Below are 25,996 nucleotides of genomic sequence, written 5' to 3' on the forward strand. Positions count from 1 at the left end.
GAGATTTTATCTAACCCAAGGAGTCCTCAGAAAGTAGGCTGACATGATGGTGTTCCCATGCTGGAGAATTAAAAAATAAAACACTCCCACAAAAGTATTGAACATAAAGACACTTTATAAAGTATTTCAAGGGTTTATCCCATCCCACCGTGGACATCTGCAAATATTTGCTGAATGACTTTTATTCCCCACAACGGGTAGATTATCCTTGAAGATGCAGAATATCCGTGAAGATGGAGAAACTTGCTGCAAGATGGACCCTCAGAAGCGCCTGAGGAAAATTCCAGTAGGCAGTCCTCACGATCCAGTCCAGGGGCCAGCAGTCCGGTGTCACGGTCAGTCCTCACTTCCCACCCCACTGCCCCCTTTCAAATAGGAAATGATCTTGGGAAGATAGCTCAACAGTCGGAGGATAAACGTAGCAAGCCCCCTTACTCTGACATGAAGGTATACAGGAGAATAAACCTCTCTCTTTATCTGTTCTCAAGAACATTCTGCATTCTAAAGTGTTGTGTTGGAATGCCGGCCGATCGGTTAACACCTGCTTGGTGTTCAGTTAAAGTTCTGCTGCTCTAGGAAGACTTCCATCTGATTAAGGAAAACACGGCATGGACCACGTACAGCAGAGTGGCTACATACGAAAACACCTGCAACCGAGATGAGTGACAATTAGTTGGCTATTCACGGGGGAGTTCGGAAAGCCATGGGCTGTCCATGCTGGGCTGGCTCTCGTGGTGCTCGGGGTTGGCAGCCCCGGAGCATGTGGACGCCACTGCTTCCCGTCACACGTGCAGACGTGCTCTCCTGTGGAGCCCGGGTGCGACCCAGAATGCCGAGCACAGACTCCAGGTGACCTCATGGCACGCTGGACTTGGCGTGCAAGGTCAACCCCCTGTCTGCACATGTCATCACATCAGTGCTGCCTAACTAGAAACGAGGGCCCCCAGAGACCCCTCCAGTGATAATTGCAGGTGATTGTGTCCTGCTCTTCGTGGAAAACTTCCTTCCTGCACACCAGTAGGACCAGAGTCCGCCACTGTGATCCCAGTGGCCTTGGCCAAGAGAGTTTGAACACCTGGGTAGCTTCTGACCCCGACCAGAATTTTATTCAGAGGGAGCCAGGCCATGGGAAGTGAGGGGCTGAGATGGGGACGAGGGATTTTGAGCTTTTGGCCAAAGGATGGGGCTTACTGAGAGAGCTGCTGGGAGCAGAGGCCAGGAAATGCAGCAGAAAGGTCACTCCGTGCCCTTTCAAGGCCCCGATCGGTTGTGTTCGCTTTGGAGAGTATCACCCAGCTCTGGGTGGCTGGTCCCCAGAGGTTTCCTGCCCCTTAGCAAATACCTGCACCTGGCTTGTGACCTTGGGTGTGAGGGTCAAGAGTTTCCAACCCAGGCACAGCATCCGACTGGCTGCACTCCCGTGACTTGAAAATTCTCATAAAACCAGCAGTCACGGTGCCCTCCCTCGCCCTGCCTCCACACCTGGGCGAACCCTCACCCTCATTGCCAGGGGCAGTGAGTAACTTGAGTTATTTAATAACCAGGCAAGAAAATCCATCTGGGAATCAGATACCCTGTCCAAAGGGAGCAGTCACAGATGAGTGAGAAGCCCCTCAAAAGAGGCCTCTGCCTATCAGGCAGGAGCAGTGTCCCATGTGGGGACTCAAGGCCCAGCAGAGACCCTCGGCAGGAGCTCCTCAGAAGAGGGGCAGGGAGGCGGCACACTGGGGAGACTGAGAGCCAGGACCAGGAGTGGGTGAACTCAGACCCTCAGAAACCCCTCTCCGTGAGCGATGGCCATTGCTGTCCACCACGGTTAAGACCCTGGAACCACCAGATTTCTCCAGAAAATTTCCAGCCATTTTTAGGCAACTCTCACCAATCCTCGGATCCCTCTGGTGCAGCCCAGGAGAGAGGGGGAAGCTGAGCGCTGGAGGAAGGCGTGGAGTTACCGGAGAGAGTGAGGGGTGGTCAGATGCTCGTGAAGGCCCGGCGCGTGGGGCAGAGGGTCTGGCCACACCTTCTCACATCCTCAGACTGCCCCCACCTCCGCCGCCGCCACCCCACCCCAGATCGTGGGAAAGGTGTCTGCAGTCTGGGCAAGGTCTGGGGTTACATCCTGAGCCTGTATTCAGGATCCCTTCTCCCCCGTGCATGGGCGCAACTGATATTTTGAATACAAAGATGTGACTTTACATGAAAACGGGCTCATATTTCCCCTGGTTGGTGGGGGAGGGGGGTGTGTTCAGCCCAGCATATCCGCCCGCAGGCAGCATTTAGATTCCTGATTCTGCCCCCGTGACTTTGCCAGAGTCTTCGCACCGCTCTCCAACTGAGCTCACAAAGATATGGGGACATGATCAGTCATGAGAAGGATAAATAGATGATGCTGGTGTAGTCATCAGTGGAACAGTAACCAGCAAAGAGAACAGACCTCTACTTCCCCACCCAGCGGTGTGGAACAGCCGCACCATCCTGATGTGGGGAGAGAAGCCAGACATGGGAGCAGGCACCCAGTGCTCATGAAGACCCAAAGCAGGTGGAGTGGGTCCCAGAAGCTAGACATCAGGACGGGGTTTATCCTGAGTGAAGGGGCACGATGACTGGGCAGGGCACGAAGGGGACTTCTGGGAGCTGCTTGTTATGTTCTGCTTCTCAGTCTGGATGTTTGTTACACGGAGGGTTGTGAACTATGAATAATGGATGGATTATGGAAATTCATCAAGCTGTACCCCTGTGTCCTCACCCCTCAAGAAGCCTATTTGTGCTGTTATTTAGTTGCCAAGTCGTGTCTGACTCCTTTGTGACCCCATGGACTGAAGCCCACCAGGCTTCTCTGTCCATGGGGTTTCCCAGGCAAGAATACTGGAGTGGGTGGCCGTTTCCTTCTCCAGGGGATCTTCCTGACCAAGGGATCAAACCCACGTGTCCTGCACTGGCAGGTGGATTCTTTATGGCTGAGTCACCAGGAAAACCCAAGACATCTATGCTGTGTTTTGATAGAAAGGAAAAAAGTCAGAATGTGGTAGAGCCCGGCGGTTTTCAACTAGAGATTAGACCAGTGGACAGGGTCATTAACTCACCCCACTCGGATTGCTAGTCAAGTGCTGGCCCACTATCCACATTCCATCTAGATTTCACTGCCCTTGTCAGCAGTAATTCTACAGAACTGGTTGTCAGAAGCCTGGCTGATGTCTGTTCAGAGAGAAGGCTTCTGGGGTCGTGTTGGGAGCAGTACCTGTGGTTTCTCTAGTGAGGGGGCAATGAAACAGTCATCTGAAGGTGACGGAGGAGGCGAGTGACTCTTCTCAAGGGAAAGAGAGCCTGCTGTGATTCTGTTTAGAATCCAGCCAGCTTGGGAGATGCACCCGTATGGGAGAGGCTCCCACTCTGTGGGACAGTTGAGGGGGTCCCAGGGACCATGAGAAGGCCCTGCTAATGGAACTGGGGAGCAGCTGGGAGCTGAGGGGAGCGTGTGGCTTCCCCAGGGTAGGGGATGGGCCCCTGGAGGCTAGCAGACAGGCTTCAAGGCACTCTCCCCGAGACCCGTCCCTCTGGGAGCAGGAAGCGCACCTGCACTAACCCCCTTCCCAGAGCCCAGCGGCGCCCACCCCGTGGGCTTTCTCTCAGCCTTTGTCCTGCCTTTCCTCAAATGGGTGGGGGCAGCACAGCTTTGGCACTGGGGCGGGCATCTTGTGACCTGTCATCACATCTGACCTTGGGGTTTACTTAATTCATAGGTTGCTCACTAGAAATCTAAGTGCTGTTTCTGAAGCTTTTTCTTGGTTTTTAAATAATATCCACAGTTAGAAATGTATCTGATATAACGAGTCAGCATACTGGGGCAAGCCCACACATGTGTAACTCTGGAAAAGAGTTTTATGGAATGATATATTCTCTTATTCCCTGTTATCCTGACCCATTCCAGCAACAAGACGATTCAGAGTATGACCTCACAGCCTGCCAGAGGGTCTGGCTTCCCAGGCGGAGGATGTTCCCTTCAGAGCTCAGAGACTTGCAGGCAAGGTGCCCCCCAGATACATAATCTCATCCCTTCTGTCCTCCTGACGGGGGGAAGGTGGTTCCAGCACCTGTCCCACCCGTTGTTCACTGGGAAGCTTCGGGGGGTAAATCAGGTTGTCCATAGGAGCTCACACACTGCCCGGCCCCCGCGGTCACGCACCCTCCTCCACCTGCCTCCTCAAAGCTCGCCCAGCCTGGGCAGTGCGCACCGACTGGCAGTCATGGGAGCCGGGGCACACCAGTCCCCTCCTCTGGGGCTCTGTCTCTTCAGAAATGAGGGGAAGTTTTATTTTAATTGAAGTCTAGTGAACTAAAAAATAACAGGGAGGGCCTGGGCAGCCTTCCACTCAGTACCTGTGACGCGAGCAGTGGGAGCTGGGAACAGGGCACCTTGACTGGGGACTCACCACAGCAGAGATGTTTTCATGGTAATATTTGTAGAAGAAGCCGTCTTGCAGCTCGATGGTGACCAGAGCTTCCAGGACAGACGCGCCAAAGTAAAACAGGGCGGCGACACAGTGGTAGGCTGCATCCTGCGGGGTCAGAAAGGGCCGTCAGAGAGACGGGGCAGCCGGCTGGGAGGCCTGCGGCGGCTGTGCTCCCAGCAGGGCCTGTCCGCCCTGCCTGACCCTGCCTGGCCTGGGCCAGGCGCCTCCTCCAGCCTCTGCCGCTTCCTTTGTCACCCCGCCCCACCCCCTCCTCAGAGACACTGATCACCCAGGGTCGGTCGATGGGCTGAGCTCAGTCTTGCTGGTCTGGAGGCAGAGTAAGGACTTTGCTGGAGGAGGGGCGCTGCTTCCCCGTGAGGTGGGATCTAGTCGTGGGTCGGGGAGTGGCCCTTTCCGCTGCAACTGGTAGAAATCAGTTCTGGGCCCGAGAAGTGTCAGCTGTGGTCACAGTCCCCAGTTTGGATGTGGCCTCGGTGTTCAATTCAGAAAGACTCAGGCCATTCGTATTGTTGTTTTGTTATTAGCCTTTTTCTTGAAGGATGACCAGGGATGGGGGCTCCAGTTATGTTTAAAAGCAAAACAAAAGGAACGTCCCTGGTGGCACAGTGGGCAGGAATCCACCTGACAGTGCAGGAGACACGTCCGATCCTTGGTCTGGGAAGAATTCACATGCTGCGGGGCAACTAAGCCCGTGCGCCGCAGCTGCGGAGCCTGAGCTCGAGAGCCCGTACGCCGCAGCCAGAGGAAGCCAGAGGAGCCGCTGCAGGGGGGAGCCGGGCGCCACAACAGAGAGAGCCCCGCTCACCCCCACTGGAGCAGCCCCAAGCAAAGCAGCGGAGGCCCCGCACGGCCAAGTAAATATGTTTTTTTTTTTTTTCAAAAAAGCACTAGAGCAGGCTTTTGAGTAGTTATAATTTTCAGGGGGTTTCTAAAGTCTAGGCTGCAGGCCTTTGGAGAGGAAGAGGCCTGGCTAACAGCCCCACCCCCGTCCAGGGGAGGTCAGGGCAGGTGGCCCAGGTGTCAGTTTCCCCTCTTCACGGCCCTCAAGGCAGAATTCATGCGGAAGGGAGATCACAGGCCATCCTCTTCCCCGGCCAGGCTCCTCTCTGGTGACCCCGCGTTAGAGGCGGGGACGGGAGCGGGGCAGTGAGCATGCCTCACACTGGGCAGCGGGACCCACCCCCGGCACCCCGGCCCCTCCCCGGAGGCGAAAGCCAGTCCTGCTGGGTGGTGGGAGAGGCCGACCGAGCCCTGGCAGGTGCGGGAGGGACAGGGAGGGATGTTGGGTTGCTGGTTTCCAGGAAAGGGGTGATGGCAGAGGAGAAGGCAGAGCAGCCCCCGGAGACCCAGGCAGGGACAGTGTCAGTCAGCCTCCTGCCGCGGGGGCCCCGGGCTGCTGTGGGCCGCTCGGCCTTGGAGGGCGGGCGGGAGACACCAACAGGGCTCCTCACCCAGCACTGGGAAAGCCCACCTCCCGGGGGAGAGCGTCCATCACTACCCCCTGCCCCAGACATGCACTGGACTCACCAGGGTGATCCATGATGTTCTGTTGCCGTGGGCGCCAATTACATACAAGAAGGCCAGGACAGTGGTGGCTACGAAGCAAAACACAGATGCGAACATGACCCAGCCCTGGATTAGGGGAATAGGCACGTGGGATGAGGAGACCAGGATCCACACCAGCCCTCCAAAGACCTGCAGAGGGAGGGTGAGAAAGACTGACGGTCAGACCAGAAGGGCCAGGCCCCGAGGTCACGCTGGGGGAACCAGGGGCATTTCACAAATACTAACTCAGTTCATCCTCACAGTGTCCCAAGTGTGGGCCTGACCCATTTGTGAGATGGAGAAACAAAGGCACATGTGACTTAAAAATGTTATCCCTAGAAAGGATTTATACCATCCAGTTTTATCAGTAAAGGGCAAATTCTGGGATTATATCTTTCCTAGTATTTCTTATAGAAAAATATCCTTCTGGTCGAGGCGAGGGCAAGGCTATGCTGTGCAGTTTGTGAGCCAGGGACTGAACCCAGGGCCACAGCAGTGAAAGTGCCAAGTCCTAACCACTGGACTGCCCAGGAACGCCCCCAAATATTCTTTCTTTTATAAAATGGTAGTGAGCAGCAGATTCTGTTGGTCTTGGCTGAACAAATTAGCCACACTGTATCATTAGCATTTAATAAAAAACTTGATCTTGAAATCCCCAAGTCTCAGAAGTTCTCTGACTGTTGGAGGAGGGGTGGAGTGGAGAGGCCCAGGCCAGCTGGATCTCAGGTTTCCTAGGACAGGCATGAGAGGAACACCCCTCCTTGCCATCATTATCCAGAAGACACCCTGCTTCGTGTCCTCAGGGTCAGGGAGCCCCCAGGATCATAAGGACAGACATAGGGGTCATGACCTCAGTGCCCTGGTCTAGCTCCCTCTGTGGACAAGGGATAGTCATGCTGGGAGTCTCTGTGCCTGCCTTCCCTTCTCCTTGTCCCTCTCCATCCCAGTGAGGTCACCTCAGCCTCCCCCAGCGTCCCTAGCCAGAAAAGGCCTGGGCTGGGACACAGGCGCACGCAGCTTTGCAGTCAGAGGGCCCAAGGAGCTGCAGAGCTTGGCACCATCCTCCTGAGGGTCTGAGGGTTGAGGATGGGCCCCCTCCTAGCGCTGCATCCCCTGTGGTGTGACTGCACATGGCCACACCTCGACCCTGTCTCCCTGAACCTGCTGCCCGCTTGCTGGGTGAGAGGCGGCACTTCCTCACAGGTGTCCTCTGAGACTCTAAGCTGAGAAGCACCAGAGGACCATCACATCTGGGTAGAAAAATCAGTGCAGTGAAGAATCTGCAGTTATCAAAGCCAAGGTGGGCCCAGTGAGTCAGATGCAGGCAGCTCTCACCAGAAAATTCCTCTAGTGGTGACTGGAGCTAGTGGGACACACTTTCCAATAATCAGTGGAGCAAAGTCCATCAGGTAAACCCCTCAGACTGCCAGGGTGAGATGTGTGTGTAGACTCATCCATAACTGCCTCCAAAATCAAACAGACTGCTAGGCCTTTTTCACAGGAACAGGGACAGAAGGATGTGAGCGTGCCGATGGGTGAGACGGACTTGGACTTGGAAGGCACGAGAGCATGGCTTGGAGAAGAGGGTGGATGTGGCATGCCCGTCACATGAGCAGGGCCCTGCCGGCACATAATGTGGGAGGGCCTCCCCACCAAATCCTCTGGAGGAGGCCCCGGCTTCCTCCACTGCAAATGGTACTTACGGTGGTATGAACTGCCTGAAACTGTGGGTATGCGTGTGAAGCTTCTGGCCCTGTGCCTGGCATCACCCAGGCAGGGGGAAGACTGCTAACCCAGGATGCCAGCAGCCTGGGGCATACAGACCCCGAGTCAGTCAGTGACAACTCAAGACAATTACCAGCCCTGAGCGGGCAGAGTAGCACCAACTGGGACATGGCCCCATAGAGGTTTGAAGGGGGAGGTGGACTTAGCTGATTTCATTTGTTTTTAATCACTCAGTGATGTCTGACTCTGTGATCCTGCCAGGCTTCTCTGCCATGGGATTCTCTAGGCAAAAATACTGGAGTGGGTTGCCATTTCCTTCTCCAGGAGATCTTCCCGACCCAGGGATCAAACCCACATCTCTGCCTCTCCTGCACTGGCAGACAGATTCTTTACTGTGCCTGGCCAGGTGGTCAGGACAAGGCTTTCCAGGGGAGGAACAAGCACCTCAGGACCTAGAGGCTGCTGGAGCAGCAAGGATGGCTTAGGAAGGCAAGAGGTTGGGACACAGGGGTGGGAGAAGTTGCGGCTGGAGGCAGTGTGACCTCCACATGAGTTGCTTGAAGGCTTCCCTGGCCCCACTCAGTGGAAAGCCGAGATTCAGCATAAATCATGTGGCTGAGCCGGTGCCAGGCCACACTCCACCTACAACGTTTGCAGAGAGCAAACAGAGCAAGCCGAACACCCACACCCAGGAGATAAGGCGTCCAGGGCAGGGAGTCCACCCCACCCTGGCCTCAGCACCCCACCGGCCAAATATTTGTCAAGAGCGAAGGGGTAGGTGAGGGTTCAAGCTCTTCTCCTCCTAAAGAAAACCTGGAGGGGGCTCCCAGCTCCCAGGAAGCACGCTGAGAGGCAATGGTTTTGAAATGTCAGTCACACCAGTGGAGACATGGCTCCAGCTTCCAGTCATCTCTGTCACCCCTAGCCTGCAACCTGGACATCATCCTCCATAACAGGGATGGTGAAGCCGGCAGGGGTGGTCTCAGACGAATGTCTCTAAGCTGAGTGGCCTGAGAGTCACCAGGGTTGAGCTCTCTCTGGGTCCCAGATCCCCATGCTGGACAATGGAGGTGGTGCCTGGGCTAAGGCACTGTGGTCCTTAACCATCAGTCTACACTGCCTGGGTCACCTTCAAAACCCCAGTGCCTGGGTCTCATGCCCAGGAGAGGAGCAGAGTTCTAGGACAAGAAGCAGACATCCCAAACTCTTTGCAAAGGCTTTGGAATGTGTTTCCATAACACAGTCGGTCCATGGATGGTGTTCCGGTAACTCTTGTCAAACCAGAAGAAATGGCTTCTGTCTCTAGTGTCTAGCAATGCTGGCCAAGATGCCGCTCCAGTTCCCAAGTGGCTCCAGTGCGAAGTTTCCTTTCCTCTTCTTAAGCTTCCATCCCTGTTTTGCCCCGAACGTGGGAGTCACTCCTCCTTGGGTGTCCTCTGGACGCAAGGACATAGCCTGTGTGTGTGAATGGAGTGGAGCTGGGGATCTGAGCCACGCTGGTGTTCTAGGACTGGAAACTGCCATCTTCTACCCTGTCTGGTTTTAGATGCTGAGCGGAGGTGAAGTGCTGTAAGAGCCAAGGGCGTTGTACAAAACTAGACAAAAAATTGCCAAGAAGTTTTTACTGGATGTTCACCCCCATCAAATTATTTTTGTGAATAAAATTTCCTCAGCAGGTGGTCTTGGGGAAGGCTCTCAGGTGAACTCAGAGTAGGTCCTTTCTCTCTCTCTCTCTTTTTTTTTTTTGCCATGCTGCAAAGCATGCGGGATCTTAGTTCTCTGACCAGGGATCAAACCTGTGGCCCCTGCATCAGGAGCTCAGAGTCCCAACTACTGGACCACCAGAGAAGTCCTCTGTCTTTTCATTTCTGAATTAATCAAGAGGAGGCAGGCGAAGGTGGTTAAGGGTGTAGATTTCAGAATTACTGAGTTCCCATCAGCTCTGCCACATTTTGCTGGCAACTGGTTGTCCCTGGGCTAATTCCTTCCTCTCTGGTCCCTATCTGAAAAACAGTGGCGGCAGCAGGTCCCACCCCGTGGGGCTGGGGTGAAATGGGTCTGTGCCTGCAGGAGCAGCGCACACTAAGTGCTCTGGATGCTTGCTGTCACGACTGTCATATGATGTGGGGAAGCCTCACCTGCAGCCACGTGCAAACCCCAGTCAGTCAGGATGGCAACGTGCACTTCTCCCTGCTAGACCTTGCTGGGACCCAGAATTTTAAAATTAAAATTCCAAAAGCATCGAAAAGAGAAAACCTTACCATCTCCCAGAAATCAAAAGTTGGGGGAAATGTGTCTGCTTCTGCAAAAGGGAACAGAAAGGACATAGAAAGACGAGAAAGCCTTCCTTCAAACAATGGGCTTTGGTTACAAGAGAGGGAAAAGGATTCCATCGGCACATTCTTGAGACTGGCAGACCGCCTCCTTCGCTTGTGCAAGGCCGAGAGCTCCGGGTCCACAATCGTCCAGTGTTTTTACTGCAGGACTCGGTTCACTGAGGACAAGGCAGAATTGCTCAAATTCTCTGAATATTTTTCTGGGGTTCCATTTTACTCTGTCAAGGCCACCACGAGCAGGCACTCTTCCAATAACAAGGCAAGACATTTCCCAAAGAGGATGTCCTATGCAAGGTTGTTCAGACACACAGCGTGGTTTCCAGGGGCTCAGGGTCAGAATTCCCAAGCTCCCAGGGTAGGGGGCGGTCCTGAAGGCATGTGTGGACAGGAGCCTGTGCCTCTAACTCTGGAGGGTTACAGGGAACTGGCTACAGAACACAGCCAGCCGGGACCCCCAAGCCCTCAGGTGCTCTCCCAGGAACAGCAGCTCCAGCTCGTGTTTCTGGAAGTGTCTGTGCTCACTGAACTCTTTCGGCAGTCAGGGATCGCTGTGATGCCAGGCAGGCCTGTGAGGGTGGCCTGACCTGTAGAGAAACCATGTTCCTGGAGAAGCAGCAGTCCCAGCTCTAAGTCTTGGTTGACTGAAAAGAGCAATCATTCCATGAGGTAAAGTTGAGGGCATTCTCCTGTGTGTGTGTGTGCGCACGTGTGTGTGTGTGCGTGTGTGTGTGTGCACGTGTGTAGAGGCTGGCTAAGGATGAACTTAGAAGAACAGTTTGGCCACTGACTCATTGGAAAAACCCTGATGCTGGGAAAGATTGAAGGCAGGAGGAGAAGGGGATGACAGAGGATGAGATGGTGGGATGGCATCACCGACTCAAAGGACATGAGTTTGAGCAAGCTCAGGGAGATGGTGAGGCACAGGGAGGCCTGGTGTGCTGCAGGCCACGGGGTCGCAGAGTCAGACACGACCGAGCGACTGAACAGCAACAGAAGCCGCAGAGAAGGGAACAGTCACCAAGTCAAGAGGACGGGAGCATCAGACGGCAGGAGGCAGCTCGGAAAGGGAGGGCAGAGCACTGAGGACTTCCCCAGGACCCAAGAAAACGGGTCTGAGAGCGAGGCTGGGGCCTCTTCCGGTTCTGAAAGGCAGAGCGAGCAGGAAGCAAGCACTAGTTCTGATATGAGCCCCTCCACCCTTGTGTGGAGGGACTGGGCTCCCAGCAAGTCTAAGGAAAGCCTTCTTCCATCTGCTCACGTACTCGGTCACCCAGTCATTCAGTCATTTGCTCGTGCATGTAGCAGACACTGCGCTGAGGGCAAGTCCGGCCAAGGAGGCAGACTTTACTCAAAGCTACACTAGCACCTGGGGCCCGCCTCTCCCTTCCTGTCCTCTCTCGGCCAAGCCCCGCCTGAGCAGCTCTGGGGCCACCGAGGGCAGAGGCAGGTCCTGGCGAAAGTGTCAGGACCCCAGTGAAGAGGTCCAGCTAAGCACCGCTGCCCAGGACAGGGGCAGCGCCCAGAAATTTGCACAAGGTCCCCTCCTCTGACCCTATGGAGGTGTCTGGGGGCAGGTCAGAGATTCTCTGTGTGGGGACCCTCTCCTCCTCTACCAACTGAGAACTCTGGCCTCTGAGGCTACTCCCATGGGGAACACTAGGAGTAGTGCTAAGGCTTCGTGACTCAGTTTACTTACGAGGTGCTCTGCCCTTGTGGCCCCTTTGTCAGTAGGCTTGTTCTTTCTGGGGGACCCATTATGACATCACCCTCCCAATATAGACTTAGATAGTGTCCCTTTTGCTTCCCAGGTGGCTCAAGTGGTAAAGAATCCAGCTGCCAATGCAAGAGATGCAGGAGACTCGGGTTCGATCCCTGGGTTGGGAAGATCCTCTAGAGAAGGACATGGTAACCCACTCCAGTATTCTTGCCTGGAGAATTCCATGGCAGAGGAGGCTGGCGGGCTACACTCCATGGCGTCATAAAGAGTTGGACACAACTGAGCGTACATGCATGCACTCAGTTCCGTTCAGTTCAGTCGCTCAGTCGTGTCCGACTCTTTGCAACCTCATGAATTGCAGCACGCCAGGCCTCCCTGTCCATCACCAACTCCCGGAGTTCACTCAGACTCACGTCCATCGAGTCAGTGATGCCATCCAGCCATCTCATCCTCTGTTGTCCCCTTCTCCTCCTGCCCCCAAACCCTCCCAGCATCAGGGTATTTTCCAATGAGTCAACTCTTCACATGAGGTGGCCAAAGTACTGGAGTTTCAGCTCTAGCATCAGTCCTTTCAATGAACACCCAGGGCTGATCTCCTTCAGAATGGACTGGTTGGATCTCCTTGCAGTCCAAGGGACTCTCAAGAGTCTTATACAACACCACAGTTCAAAAACATCAGTTCTTCGGCACTGAGCTTTCTTCACAGTCCAGTTCTCACATCCATACATGACCACTGGAAAAACCATAGCCTGGACTAGATGGACCTTTGTTGACAAAGTAATGTCTCTGTTTTTGAATATGCTATCTAGGTTGGTCATAACTTTTCTTCCAAGGAGTAAGCGTCTTTTAATTTCATGGCTGCAATCACCATCTACAGTGATTTTGGAGCCCCCAAAAATAAAGTCTGACACTGTTTCCACTGTTTCCCCATTTATTTGCCATGAAGTGATGGGACCAGATGCCATGATCTTCGTTTTCTGAATGTTGAGCTTTAAGCCAACTTTTTCACTCTCCTCTCTCATCAAGAGGCTTTTTAGTTCCTCTTCACTTTCTGCCATAAGGGTGGTGTCATCTGCATATCTGAGGTGATTGATATTTCTCCTGGCAATCTTGATTCCAGCTTGTGCTTCATCCAGTCCAGCATTTCTCATGATGTACTCTGCATATAATTTAAATAAGCAGGGTGACAGTATACAGCCTTGATGTACTCCTTTTCCTATTTGGAACCAGTCTGTTGTTCCATGTCCAGTTCTAACTGTTCCTTCCTGACATGCATATAGTTTTCTCAAGAGGCAGGTCCGGTGGTCTGGTATTCCCATCTCTTTCAGAATTTTCCACAGTTTCTTGTGATCCAAACAGTCAAAGGCTTTGGCATAGTCAATAAAGCAGATATAGATGTTTTTCTGGAACTCTCTTGCTTTTTCCATGATCCAGCGGATGTTGGCAATTTGATCTCTGGTTCCTCTGCCTTTTCTGAAACCAGCTTGAACATCAGGGAGTTCACGGTTCACGTATTGCTGAAGCCTGGCTTGGAGAATTTTGAGCATTACTTTACTAGCATGTGAGATGAGTGCAATTGTACGGTAGTTTGAGCATTCTTTGGCATTGCCTTTCTTTGGAATTGGAATGAAAACTGACCTTTTGCAGTCCTGTGGCCACTGCTGAGTTTTCCAAATTTGCTGGCATATTGAGTGCAGCACTTTCACAGCATCGTCTTTCAGGATTTGAAATAGCTCAACTGGAATTCCATCACCTCCACTAGCTTTGTTCATAGTGATACTTTCTAAGGCCCACTTGACTTCACATTTCAGGATGTCTGGCTCTAGGTGAGTGATCACACCTTCGTGATTATCTTGGTCATGAAGCTCTTTTTTGTACAGTTCTTCTGTGTATTCTTGCCACCTCTTCTTAATATCTTCTGCTTCTGTTAGGTCCATACCATTTCTGTCCTGTATCGAGCCCATCTTTGCATGAAATGTTCCCTTGGTATCTCTCATTTTCTTTAAGAGATCTCTAGTCTTTCCCATTCTGTTGTTTTCCTCTATTTCTTTGCATTGATCACTGAGGAAGGCTTTCTTATCTCTCCTTGCTATTCTTTGGAACTCTGCATTCAGATGCTTATATCTTTCCTTTTCTCCTTTGCTTTTCACTTCTCTTCTCTTCACAGCTATTTGTAAGTTTTCCCCAGGCAGCCATTTTGCTTTTTTGCATTTCTTTTCCATGGGGATGGTCTTGATCCCTGTCTCCTGTACAGTGTCATGAACCTCCATCCATAGTTCATCAGGCACTCTATCTATCAGATCTAGTCCCTTAAATCTATTTCTCACTTCCACTGTAAAATCATAAGGGATTTGATTTAGGTCATACCTGAGTGGTCTAGTGGTTTCCCCTACTTTCTTCAATTTAAGTCTGAATTTGGCAATAAGGAGTTCATGATCTGAGCCACAGTCAGCTCCCGGTCTTGTTTTTGCTGACTGTATAGAGCTTCTCCATCTTTGGCTGCAAAGAATATAATCAATCTGATTTTGGTGTTGACCATCTGGTGATGTCCATGTGTAGAGTCTTCTCTTGTGTTGTTGGAAGAGGGTGTTTGCTATGACCAGTGTGTTCTCTTGGCAAAACTCTGTATTAGCCTTTGCCCTGCTTCATTCTGTATTCCAAGGCCAAATTTGCCTGTTACTGCAGGTGTTTCTTGACTTCCTACTTTTGCATTCCAGTCCCCTATAATGAAAAGGATATCTTTTTTGGGTGTTAGTTCTAAATGGTCTTGTAGCTCTTCATAGAACCGTTCAATTTCAGCTTCTTCAGCATTACTGGTTGGGGCATAGACTTAGATTACTGTGATATTGAATGGTTTGCCTTGGAAACGAACAGAGATCATTCTGTCGTTTTTGAGATTGCATCTAAGTACTGCATTTTGGACTCTTTTGTTGACCTTGATGGCTACTCCATTTCTTCTGAGGGATTCCTGCCCACAGTAGTAGATATAATGGTCATCTGAGCTAAATTCACCCATTCCAGTCCATTTTAGTTCGCTGATTCCTAGAATGTTGATGTTCACTCTTGCCATCTCCTGTTTGACCACTTCCAATTTGCCTTGATTCATGGACCTAACATTCCAGGTTCCTATGCAATCTTTTTTTTTACAGCATCGGATCTTGCTTCTATCACCAGTTACATCCACAGCTGGGTATTATTTTGCTTTGGCTCCATCCCTTCATTCTTTCTGGAGTTATTTCTCCACTGATCTCCAGTAGCATATTGGGCACCTACCGACCTGGGGAGTTCCTCTTTCAGTATCCTCACAGAAGCGTGGCCAAAAGGAGCTACCCCACATCCGAGGTCAGGGGGGCGGCCAAGTGGAGCTATCCCACGTCTGAGGTCAGGGGGGCGGCCAAGTGGAGCTATCCCACGTCTGAGGTCAGGGGGGCGGCCAAGTGGAGCTATCCCACGTCTGAGGTCAGGGGGGCGGCCAAGTGGAGCTATCCCACGTCTGAGGTCAGGGGGGCGGCCAAGTGGAGCTATCCCACGTCTGAGGTCAGGGGGGCGGCCAAGTGGAGCTATCCCACGTCTGAGGTCAGGGGGGCGGCCAAGTGGAGCTATCCCACGTCTGAGGTCAGGGGGGCGGCCAAGTGGAGCTATCCCACGTCTGAGGTCAGGGGGGCGGCCAAGTGGAGCTATCCCACGTCTGAGGTCAGGGGGGCGGCCAAGTGGAGCTATCCCACGTCTGAGGTCAGGGGGGCGGCCAAGTGGAGCTATCCCACGTCTGAGGTCAGGGGGGCGGCCAAGTGGAGCTATCCCACGTCTGAGGTCAGGGGGGCGGCCAAGTGGAGCTATCCCACGTCTGAGGTCAGGGGGGCGGCCAAGTGGAGCTATCCCACGTCTGAGGTCAGGGGCAGCGGCCAAGAGTGCCAGGCTGTGACAGTGCAGGAGCGGCCGAGAGAATCTACCCCCCGCCCAAGGCCAGGGGTGGCGGCCAAGAGGAGTAACCTCACGTCCAAGGTCAGGAGGGTGGCTGTGAGGAGATACCCCTCGTCCAAGGTAAGGAGCAGCGGCTCTGCTTTGCTGGAGCAGCCGTGAAGAGGTACCCCACGTCCAAGGTAAGAGAAACCCAAGTAAGATGGTAGGTGTTGCAAGAGGGCATCAGAGGGCAGACACACTGAAACCATAATCACAGAAAACTAGCCAATCTAATCACACTAGGACCACAGCCTCGTCTAACTCAATGAAACTAAGCCATGCCCCTGGGGCCACCCAGGACGGGCGGGTCATGGTGGAGAGGGCTGACAGAATGTGTCCACTGGAGGAGAGACGACAAGCCCCTTCAGGATTCCTGCCCTGAGACCCCCATGAGCAGCACGAACAGCACGTGTGCACTAGGGCCCCTCTAATCTGAGGGTGAGGCCAGGACCCAGGGGCCTTGAGTCTGTTGGTGAGGAGATGGAGAGAGGTTTGGGATTCAGAGATAGGCTGTGAGTTCAGGTCTGTAGTGATGTTAACTGGACGAGTGTGGACTGTCAGCCCCTCTCCAGGCTGGAGTCCCTCCTCCTGGGGGTTGCAAGGAAATCTCCTCCTCCCCAGAACCCTTCTCTCTCCACGGCACTGGTCATAAGCATGAGGGGGTACTTCTCCCCCTCCTTCCTGCTCCTCTCTTCTTGCCCCTCCCCTCCTAGCCCGACTGCATTCTAATAGGAACCAAGGCTCCAGTGTGGAATTTCAGGTCAGCTGAGACTGGCTCTGTGGCCCTTCTTCCCACTGCCCATCACTGTGTGACAGCTTTTCTTCTAGTTCCTACAGATGTTTTCAGGTCCTAGGACCTTGGTGTATTAAAATGACTCAACACGGGTCGTTCTGCCCCAGTGTGAGTGCAATACTGATCACATAGTGGGAGGGACAGAGTCCCCTGGACGGCAAGGAGATCAAACCAGTCAGCCCTAAGGGGAATCAACCCTGAGTACTCATTGGAAGGACTGATGCTGAAGACAAAGCTCAATCACAGAGTGGGAGGGAGAGAGTCCCTGGGACGGCAAGGAGATCAAACCAGTCAACCCTGAGGGAAACCCCAACCCTGAATACTCATGGAAGGACTGATGCTGAAGACAAAGCTCCAACACTTTGGCCACCTGGACTCATTGGAAAAGACCCTGATGCTGGGAAAGACTGAAGGCAAAAGGAGAAGAGGGTGGCAGAGGATGAGATGGTCAGATGGCATCACGGATGCAATGGACATGAACTTGGGCGAACTCGGGGAGATGGTGAGGGACAGGAAGGACTGCTGTGCTGCACCATGGGGTCGCAAAGAGTCGGACACGGCTCAGGAACTGAACAACAACAAGGGAGGGACAGGGAGCCTGGGAATCGAGGCGGAGAGGCAAGGCTGCTACATTACCCTCAGAACTAGCTATACCACTAGAGACTGCCCGCCTGGAAGCTACCAGGAGCCACCACTTCCCACCAGAATGCAGGAGGCAAGTCAGAGTCCCATGATGCACAGAGTGCCAGGGCCCCATCCTATGCGCCGTGGGACAGTCTGGAAGCTGTGAGGAGCTGGCCCACGTCTCCTCAAGGCAGTGCCTCAGGGCCCAGGGGTGTCACTTGCTGTCCTCACATCCCTCAGCACCCTCTGGGGTATCTCCTGAATGCCTAACCCCAAGACCAGGTCCCAAGTGAGAGCCAGCAGGAAGCTCAGCTGGGCTTGTATGAGGGGTGGAAGCTGGGGTTCAGCACTGAATCCAGAAAGAGCCAGCCCCCAGCTAGGTGCAGACTGGCCCCATCCCACCTGGAGGCCGGCCCCAGGTGGCCCAGTCCCCATACCAGCCCTTCCCCCAGACAGTGTGTCCTGAGTGCAGAGCGAAGCCCTTGGATAAAGAAGACATGGCACACAGATACAATGGAATATTACTCAGCTATATGAAAGCACAAAATAACGCCATTTGTAGCAACATGGATGGAACTAGAGAATCGCATACTAAGTGAAGGAGGTCAGAAAGAGAAAGGCAAATTCCATACAATACCACGTGTGTGCGTGTGAGCTAAGTCAATTCACGCATGCTAAGCCACTTTAGTCGTGTCCGACTCTTTGGCACAATGGACTGTAGCCTGCCAGGCTCCTCTGTCCATGGGATTCTCCAGGCAAGAATACTGGAGTGGGTTGCTGTGCCCTCTTCCAGGGGATCTTCCTGACCCAGGGATTGAACATATGTTTTCAGCATTGGCAGGCAGGTTCTTTACCACTAGTGGCGCCTGGGAAGCTCTGATATCGCTTATACATGGAACCTAAAATATGGTACAAATGAACCCAGCTACAAAACAGAAACAGACTCACAGACACAGTGATCAGACTTGTTTCCAAAGGTGAGAGGAGGAAGGCAAGGGACAGACTGAGAGTTTGCGGTTAGTAGATTACAAACGTCTGCATTTAGAATGGATGAACAACAAGGTTCTGCTGTATAGTACAAGGAACTATATCCAATCTCCTGGGATACACCATAATGGAAAAGAATATGAAAAACAGAATGTAAACCTTCGGTTGATTCATATTGATGTTCGGTAGAAACCACTGCAATACCGTAAGGCAATTATCCTTCGATTAAAAATAAACAAATTAAAATAAATAAAAACAGAGTGTACACACGTGTAAACCTGAGTCACTTTGCTGTACAGTAGAAACTGGCACGACACTGCAAATCAACTGTTCTTCAGTTTAAAAAAAGAGCCGAGCCATTCCTACAGCGGCACAGAGTTAGCCTCGGCAGGCATGCTCTGCCTCCGCCATGCTCTCTGGCAGCCGGGGGGAGGGGGCGGGGGGCATGGAGGTTGTGGGTACAAATAGCCAGCCTGACCCTGAGTGTGAGCTGCGCCTTTGCAGGGGCGTCTGGAACCTGCCTCCTCTCTTCTGACAGCGCTCAGACAGAGAAGGGGGCTCCATCAGCGCTGACGCGGGGGTGACTTATGGAAGGCTTAAAAGTAACCTCTGTCAAGGTGGCTTGGCTGTGATGATACATGCACGCACAGGTCTGGGAGCTAAGCCGCATCTTCACCCTGAGCATTTTCCAGAAGACAGCTCAGAGTCACTGTTTCCTGATCAAAGTAGCCTTCCCGTTCTTGAAAAACTTGAAAAGTCAAGTTTACCTCAGCTCCAAGGACAAACCCCCGAGAGACTTCTACCTCCCCTCCCTTTAGAGAAGAAGAAAGGTGGAAACCCAGCTGTGCCCTCAACAGCTGCAGGGAGGGGCCTGCAACAGCGGAGAGACCCAGGGCCGGGAGACAGAGGGCACAGTCGGGGAAGCCAGGCTGGCCAGCACTGGCCAGCAGGGCCGGCCCCCACTCTTTGGTGACTGGAGGGGAGGTGGCTGTGGTAACAGAAAATTAACCCAGGAGCAGAGAGGTGCTTGCCAGGAACCCAGGGGAACCTCAGGGCACCCGGCTCCCCGCCCAAGCCTTTCACTGTCCCCACCTTAAACATTCAGGGTGTAGACTGGCCTCCCAAGGACCACTCCAGACCCAGCTGGGTCACTGGGGGCCATGAGGTGGTATCACATGCAGACTCTTGGACCTGCCCAGGAGCTAGCAGCTCAGAGCCTCCAGGGTGTTTGTAGCAACAAGGCCTTGGCTGGTGTGGGCTTCCCAAGATCTCCAAATTGTCCCTTCGCCCTCTGGGGGAGCTGGGGGAGAAGAGGGAACCAGGCCTCACCCAGGGCTGCCAGGTGGGCAGAATGATCCCACTTCCTGTAGGCAAGAGTTTGTCGTGGGCGTTGGGGTGAATTCAGGACCTGCTGTCACTGCAAGGAGGCCCAATCTGGGGATGGAGTTCCCAAGCGAGTGCCTCCCCTCTCTGAGCCTGTTTTTCCCCCAGCTCTAGAAACTCTAGGTTTCTGGGATTCTACAGCTCTTATCCCCTAGGGGTCTCCAGGCTGCCTTCCCCGTGGAGCCAGAATGCCAACCTCCCATTAGAAAACGGCTTTATTATCCTGCCCCCAGCCCGCCCCACTGTCTAGCTCCCATTCTGTGGTTCTGCCTTTCCCCAGACAGGTGAAGCTCTAGGGTAAGTGCCAGGACTTTTCTCTGCTGTGCTTAGTCGTGTCCAACTCTTTGAGACCCTATGGACTGCAGCCCATTAGGCTCCTCTGTCCATGGGGACTCTCCAGGCAAGAACACTGGAGTAGGTTGCCATGCCCTTCTCCAGGGGATCTTCCCAACCCAGGGGTCGAACTCAGATCTCCTGCATTGCAGGTGGATTCTTCACCATCTGAGACATCAAGGAGCCTGGGAATACTGGAGTGGGTAGCCTATCCCTTCTCCAGGGGATCTTCCTGACCCAGGGATAAAACGGGGGACTCCTGCATTGCAGGCGGATTCTTTAACAGCTGAGCTACCAGGGAGGTCCTAGGACTTCTCTGGTCACCATCAAGTAATAAAAAGCCCCCAGTCACTTTGGGTCCCTGAAAGTCTCATTTTAGTGTCAATAACTGCTCTGTTCCGGCTTCCCTGCAATGCGGGAGACCTGGGTTGGGAAGATCCCCTGGCGAAGGGCATGGGAACCCGCTCCAGTATTCTTGCCTGGAGAATCCCACGGGCAGGGGAACTTGGCGGGTCCGTGGGGGTAGCAAAGAGTCAACATGACTGAGCGACTAAGCTCAAGCATAGCACATGTTCAGTTCACTGTAAGCGTCGACACGGCCAATGATTCCAGGTGGTTCCCCACCTTCACCCCCTAAAACTGCACACTACAGGCTTTGCCCCTCATCACTTGACCTTCTCTGAGCCCTCGGGCTCCTGAGGTGTGCAGGCGGGGGTGGGGGGCAGCAGCGTGCTTGAGATGTGGGTGGCACCCCCAGCACACTCTCCAAACAAATGTTCTCTCTCAACGTCCGGCCATGCTGTCAGCGGTGCTGCCTCCAGCAGGCTGCGGAGGAAGGAGTTGGGTTAAAGATTATTACATAACCTGTTCTCAGGCAACCCCTCCAAAAGTTCTGAAAGGGAGGTGTCCCTCTCAACACTTTGTGAAAGAAGTTTCCTTTGGGGACCCTGGCTGGGGCTTGAGACAAAAGCATTCTATGTTAACATCCTGTTTTCTGAACATGTCCCAGTATCATGAAGCCCCTGGCTTAGGCGAGAGCGGTGGCGGGGCGGGGGAAGGGAAACCAGAGTCTTGGCTCCAAAAGGAAAAATTCTCTCGGGTGGGTGAGGGGGAACAGGCCAGAGCACAGCCCTGGGAGCTGTTGAGGGAGGGGGACATTTGACATTCCACCTGCGCCTGGAGAGGGGTGTACACCTGTGACCCGCTGCCTGCTGCAGCAGCAGGGCCTTGTGGCTCTGGGGTGCTTATGGAGACAGGGTCTGCCACAGCCTTCAGAGGGCAGGAGCCCAAGGGTAGGGGTGCAGGCCTAGGGAAGAGCTGCCTTGCTCCACCCAAGCTACCACCCTTCCCTGCTCCTGGGCAGTTTCCTGGTTTGGGAGAGCTCAGCAGAGCTCCACCCTGCAGACCTGGAGGCGGAAAGTTTTACTGCAGCACCTCCCAGGCTATTGGGAGGTCAAGCATGAGAATATGGACTGTGAGTAATCAACAACTTGCTTGACCACAGATTTAAAAAATAATCAAGCCTTTCACACCCATTGGACTAGCAGAAAATTACGAAGTCTGACTCTACCAAGTGAGGCAAGATGAAGCACAATGGGGACTTTCATAAGCTGCTGGTGGGAGTCAGGAGGGTTATACAGTATGGAGACCTTCTTTCTAAAGGAATGCGAAGTCAGCCAGAGTCTTGGAAGGGGCCTGAGCAAGAAGGGGTCCAGAGCTTAATTAAGCTCCATCAGCTTCCTGGTAACCCCACTTATGAGATGGAGTAACCATTTTGGACATCAGTGTGCTAACATTTGGGAAAATGAGGGTGTGCAATCGCTATGACCCAGTGAGTCAAATCTCTTTGTGTTCTTGAAAGAAATTCCCCAAAGTACAGGAGCAAACACAAGAATGTTCTTTGGCAGTGCCGTCTGCTGTATCACATTTGGAAATTGCCCAAATGTCCATCAATAAAAGACCAAATAAAGAGTGTCAGTGTGTATAAACCTCAGAACAAGGTTGTATGAAACCCATGTTGAAGAAGGATGTGTACCATCCTTTCTATAAAGCGGGAAAATATGAAACCACACAGGTGTGATCATAAATAGTTAGGGGTGCAGTAAAAGTCTAACACTGAACACATGTTCAGCCCAGTGGTGGTCCTGAGGCTGAAGGGAAGAGAGTAAGAGAATAGCAGAATATCCAGGTGGTTTAGATGTCATCTGAAAGCTCTATTTCCTTACTACTGAGAGTAAATAAGGAAAAATATTAAGACATAACAAAGTTGAGTGATAGTTACATGAACGCCGATTAAAGTATGTATACTTCTCTGTCATTTTTGAAATAGTTTTCAACTTTTAAAAAGTGAAAATGAAGTCGGCACAACAGAAAACTAACCATTTAAAATTGGCCTGTTCAGCAGCATTTAATACCTTCACGATGCTGGGCACTCACCACCTCGATCTAACTTCAGAACGTTTTCATCACCCCCAAAGGAGACTCCATACCCATTAAGCTGCTCCCCATTTCTCTCTCCTCTCAGCCCCTGGCAAACCACCAATTTGCGCTCTGTCTCTAGAGATCTACCCATGCTGGACATGTCCTATAAGCAGAACCAAATACTACGTGACCTTTTGCATCTGGCCATTTTACTTAGCATCGTGTTTTCGGGTTTATCACCCTGTACCAGCACTTCATTCTTTGCTACAGTCGAGTAATATTCCACTGCATGGAATATCACTATGCGTTTATCTGTTCACCTGTTGATGGGACATTTGGGCTGTTCCCACTGGTTGACTATTATGAATACTGCATGCTCACACACCTATTCAAGTCAGGGCAAGAGGAGGAAGGTGTCCCAGAGTCTTTTGTATGAAGCCCAGTGAACACATTTTTAAAAAATTTATTTATTTACCCATGCTGTATGGCTTGTGGCATCTTAGTTCCTGGATCAGGGATTGAACCCTGGCCCCTGGCAGTAGAAGGGTGTATTCTTAACCACTGGACCACCAAGGAATTCTCAATGCATTTTCTTATGCTTCTTGTTATAATGCTTCCCAAACAGCTACAAAGGCAGAGTAAACAATTCATTAGAGCAACTCAAGAGATACTAGCAAGTCCTTCTGTGGCTTAAAAATCTTTCTGCCCCATCACACACCTCACCTTTAGCCTTCATCACTTACAATCAACAAATTCTGTCGCGTAAATACAGTAGCCTCTGAAGGAACAACCTATTGCTTACTATACATGCTCATTTTCAGGCTAAGTGCTGAGTAGAAGCACAGAGACGAGCCATTTGGGGACGGAATTTTCCAGTGAATGCAAACCCCTTCCACTTTGGGACTGGGTGTCGCCACCTACAAATGGTGTGGCTGAGATTACAGGTGTCTAGAGCTTCTTCTAGACTTCCCCTCCTGGATGCTGGCTAGCCCCAGGATTTAAAGTTGCTCTGTATACACGCAGGTTTGGGCTCAAGTTCAGTGATACGGCGCCACAAGGCAACCTCGACCCCTTCAGCCCTCTCCCCGCGGGTGCTCCCCCTCTACCCTCCATGGGTAACAGAACCTGCTGGGTTTGCTGTTCATGCCTTCCCCAGCCGAGCAGGAGGTAAGAAGCTGAGGTCCCGTTTTTAAACAGGTTGGATGTTTCCTTTACCGGCTGACGCTCCAGGCAGCCACTACTGCGGTGGGGGCGCAGGGACAGGAGTCTTCTGGCTCATGGAACCACACTCAGGAAAGAAGTACAGCCCGTCCCTTGCCAGGTGAGGGCCTGGCACCCTGGGGAGCTTAGGCTGAGGGTGGTCTGAAGCCTCGCGGCAGAGAGCACTTCCCGGGAGCCCCGAGGAGGAAGCGCTTTCCCACAGCCTCCGGTTGGGGCTCCAGTGTAAGGAGGGGCCAACAGCAGGTGCAGAAGCCCTTGGATGCTCAAGGTCAGCCAAGGCAGGGCCCGGCTTTCAGGCCCCTCTTCCTTCCCCCACACTCCACAATGGGCACAGTGACTGGCAGAGCAGTCACAGCCTGTTGTGTTATTTCCAGATCAAAGTGGTGGCCAATTCCTTCACTCACCAGAAACGTTCAAGAGCAAATAACCCAGATTCGGCTCCTCCTATGACACTAACCCCATCTCCACCCTTCGCTTGGTAATACGCAGGTGTCTTTTGCTGATTTTTAAACTTTAAAACAAAATCCTAACCCTGGGGAGAGCCGGGTGCCTCTACAAGGACGCCGATCCCAATAAGCCCATGGGAAGCAGGTTGGGAGCGCAGCTTTGGACCCGGTGCGCTCCCAGTGGACCCGGGCCAGCTTCCGACATTTGATCCGTGTTGCGAGTTTGGTTTTTCCACCCAAATCTCGGAGACGGTTTATCGTGGGCTTGAAGGGGCCAAAGAAGCATCGCGGGGTGGGGGCTGGGGAGAGCCTTTCCTCCTGCGGCTGCCAGAGGCTCAGGGACCCTCGCGGCTTGCAGCAGAGGAGAGCGCACTCCACGACCCATCCCGACCTGCCTTTCCCGGCGCCCGCGCCGGCGCCAGGCGCGCCAGACACTCACAAATTCAAAAATGAAGAGCAGGTCCGGGAAGGTGGTGAAGACAGCGAAACCGCTAGGCAGGCTGCTGACGCCCGACGCCGCTGAGGGGGCCATGCTGGCGGGCTGGCGACGGCCTCGGAACCGGACGGGACGAGCGCTGCTCCGACTCTGCGCTGGCCGCTCTGTTGCTCCGCGGAGCCCAGTGGCCCGGACGCCCCCGCGCGCGGGTTAAGAGCAGGGGCGCCCTGGCCGAAGAGGGAGGAGTCCCGGCCGCCGCCGCCCGGTCCCCGCCCGAAACCGTGGGGGCGCGCCCCAAGGGCCCTGCCCAGCGTCATGGGCACAGCCCTGAAACACTCCAAGGCTGAGACTGGGGTTTGACTCCTGAGCGCCACGTCTGGGCGCCACCTTCCATCGGAAGCCTCGGTGAGGCGCTTCACACTCTTTGCAGGTGATCGGCATTTCTTAAGAGTGATCACCATCAACAGTTGGCTCCCCAAACCCCGCAGGCACCGTGGCATCTCTTGGGTCAGCATGGTGCAAACTGTTCTTGAGTTGGGGCTCTTTTATCTTCCTGCCGGGCGCGTTAATATGCATCCAAGTTCACCGTGGGACTAGTTCCCTGCCTTGCAGGGACTGCTGAGACCAGGTACGGTCACCCATGCCTTCTCCCTGCGCCCTCAGAGCCTGGAGCCTGGAACTCTGCACCACCCGGCTCCGCACCACTCGGCGCTGGAACTGCTGGGCGATGGATTAGGCAATCACACCTGCCTTGAATCTTGGACCGTGGAGGGAGCCAGCACTGCTGAGGGCCTGCTAAGTGCCCAGCACCCCCTCGGCTCTTTGCCCACGTGACCTCATTTAATCTCCAGGAGCCTTTCCAGCGGGTGTCACCCCACCTCCAGGCTCGGAGTGGAGAAGGACATGCCCGGGCCACATGGAGGGCAACTGGGCCTCTTGACTGGTGACGGCTGACAGTCCCCACTGCCTCTGTGCCCCTTGCATAAAACCCATACACTCGAAAGCTGTATCTATGAGTCTGCTTCTTTTTTTTTATTATATTAACTAGTTTGTTGTATAGTTTTAGATCTCATATATGAATATCACACAGCATTTGCCTTTCTCTGTCTGACGTGTCATTTAGTCTAACGCCCTCCAAGTCCATCCACATTGCTGCAAATGGCAAGGTTTTTTTCTTTTTTATGATTTAGTAGTATTCCATTGTGTGTGTATGTGTGTAGGTGTGTATCTCACAGCTTCTTTATCCATTCACCTGTTGATGGACATTTAGGCTGCCTCTACACCTTGGCGATTGAAAATAATGCTGCTGTGAACATCAGGGTGCTTGTATCTTTTCAGAGGAGTGGTTTGGTTTTCTCGGACGTATACCCAGGTGCGAAACTGCTGGGTCAGATGATAGTTCCAATTTTAGTATATTGAGAACCTCCATACTATTTTTCAAAGTGGCTGCATCATCAATATCCATTCCCACCAACAGTGTACGGGGGTTCTCTTTTCTTCACATTCTTGCCAACATGAACTGGAAGTATTAATATTGTTAAAGATTCAATACAACCCCTAACAAAATACTAATGACATTTTTTGCAGAACTAGGGCA

The 25,996-nt window shown here is 53.0% G+C and overlaps 1 protein-coding gene across 1 annotated transcript; it reads right to left on the reverse strand.

The window, feature by feature from the left end:
- Positions 1-97: 97 nt before the first annotated feature.
- Positions 98-25,147, reverse strand: MAL (mal, T cell differentiation protein). The gene is made up of 4 exons (XM_069580612.1): positions 24,403-25,147; positions 6,000-6,167; positions 4,431-4,556; positions 98-647 (listed from the first exon to the last, which is right to left on the reverse strand). The coding sequence occupies exons 1-4, from the start codon at positions 24,493-24,495 to the stop codon at positions 573-575; spliced, it is 462 nt and encodes a 153-aa protein (XP_069436713.1). The 5' UTR covers positions 24,496-25,147; the 3' UTR covers positions 98-572.
- Positions 25,148-25,996: the final 849 nt, after the last annotated feature.

This window comes from Ovis canadensis, chromosome 3, assembly GCF_042477335.2.
Source record: "Ovis canadensis isolate MfBH-ARS-UI-01 breed Bighorn chromosome 3, ARS-UI_OviCan_v2, whole genome shotgun sequence".
NCBI classification, from domain to species: domain Eukaryota; kingdom Metazoa; phylum Chordata; class Mammalia; order Artiodactyla; family Bovidae; genus Ovis; species Ovis canadensis.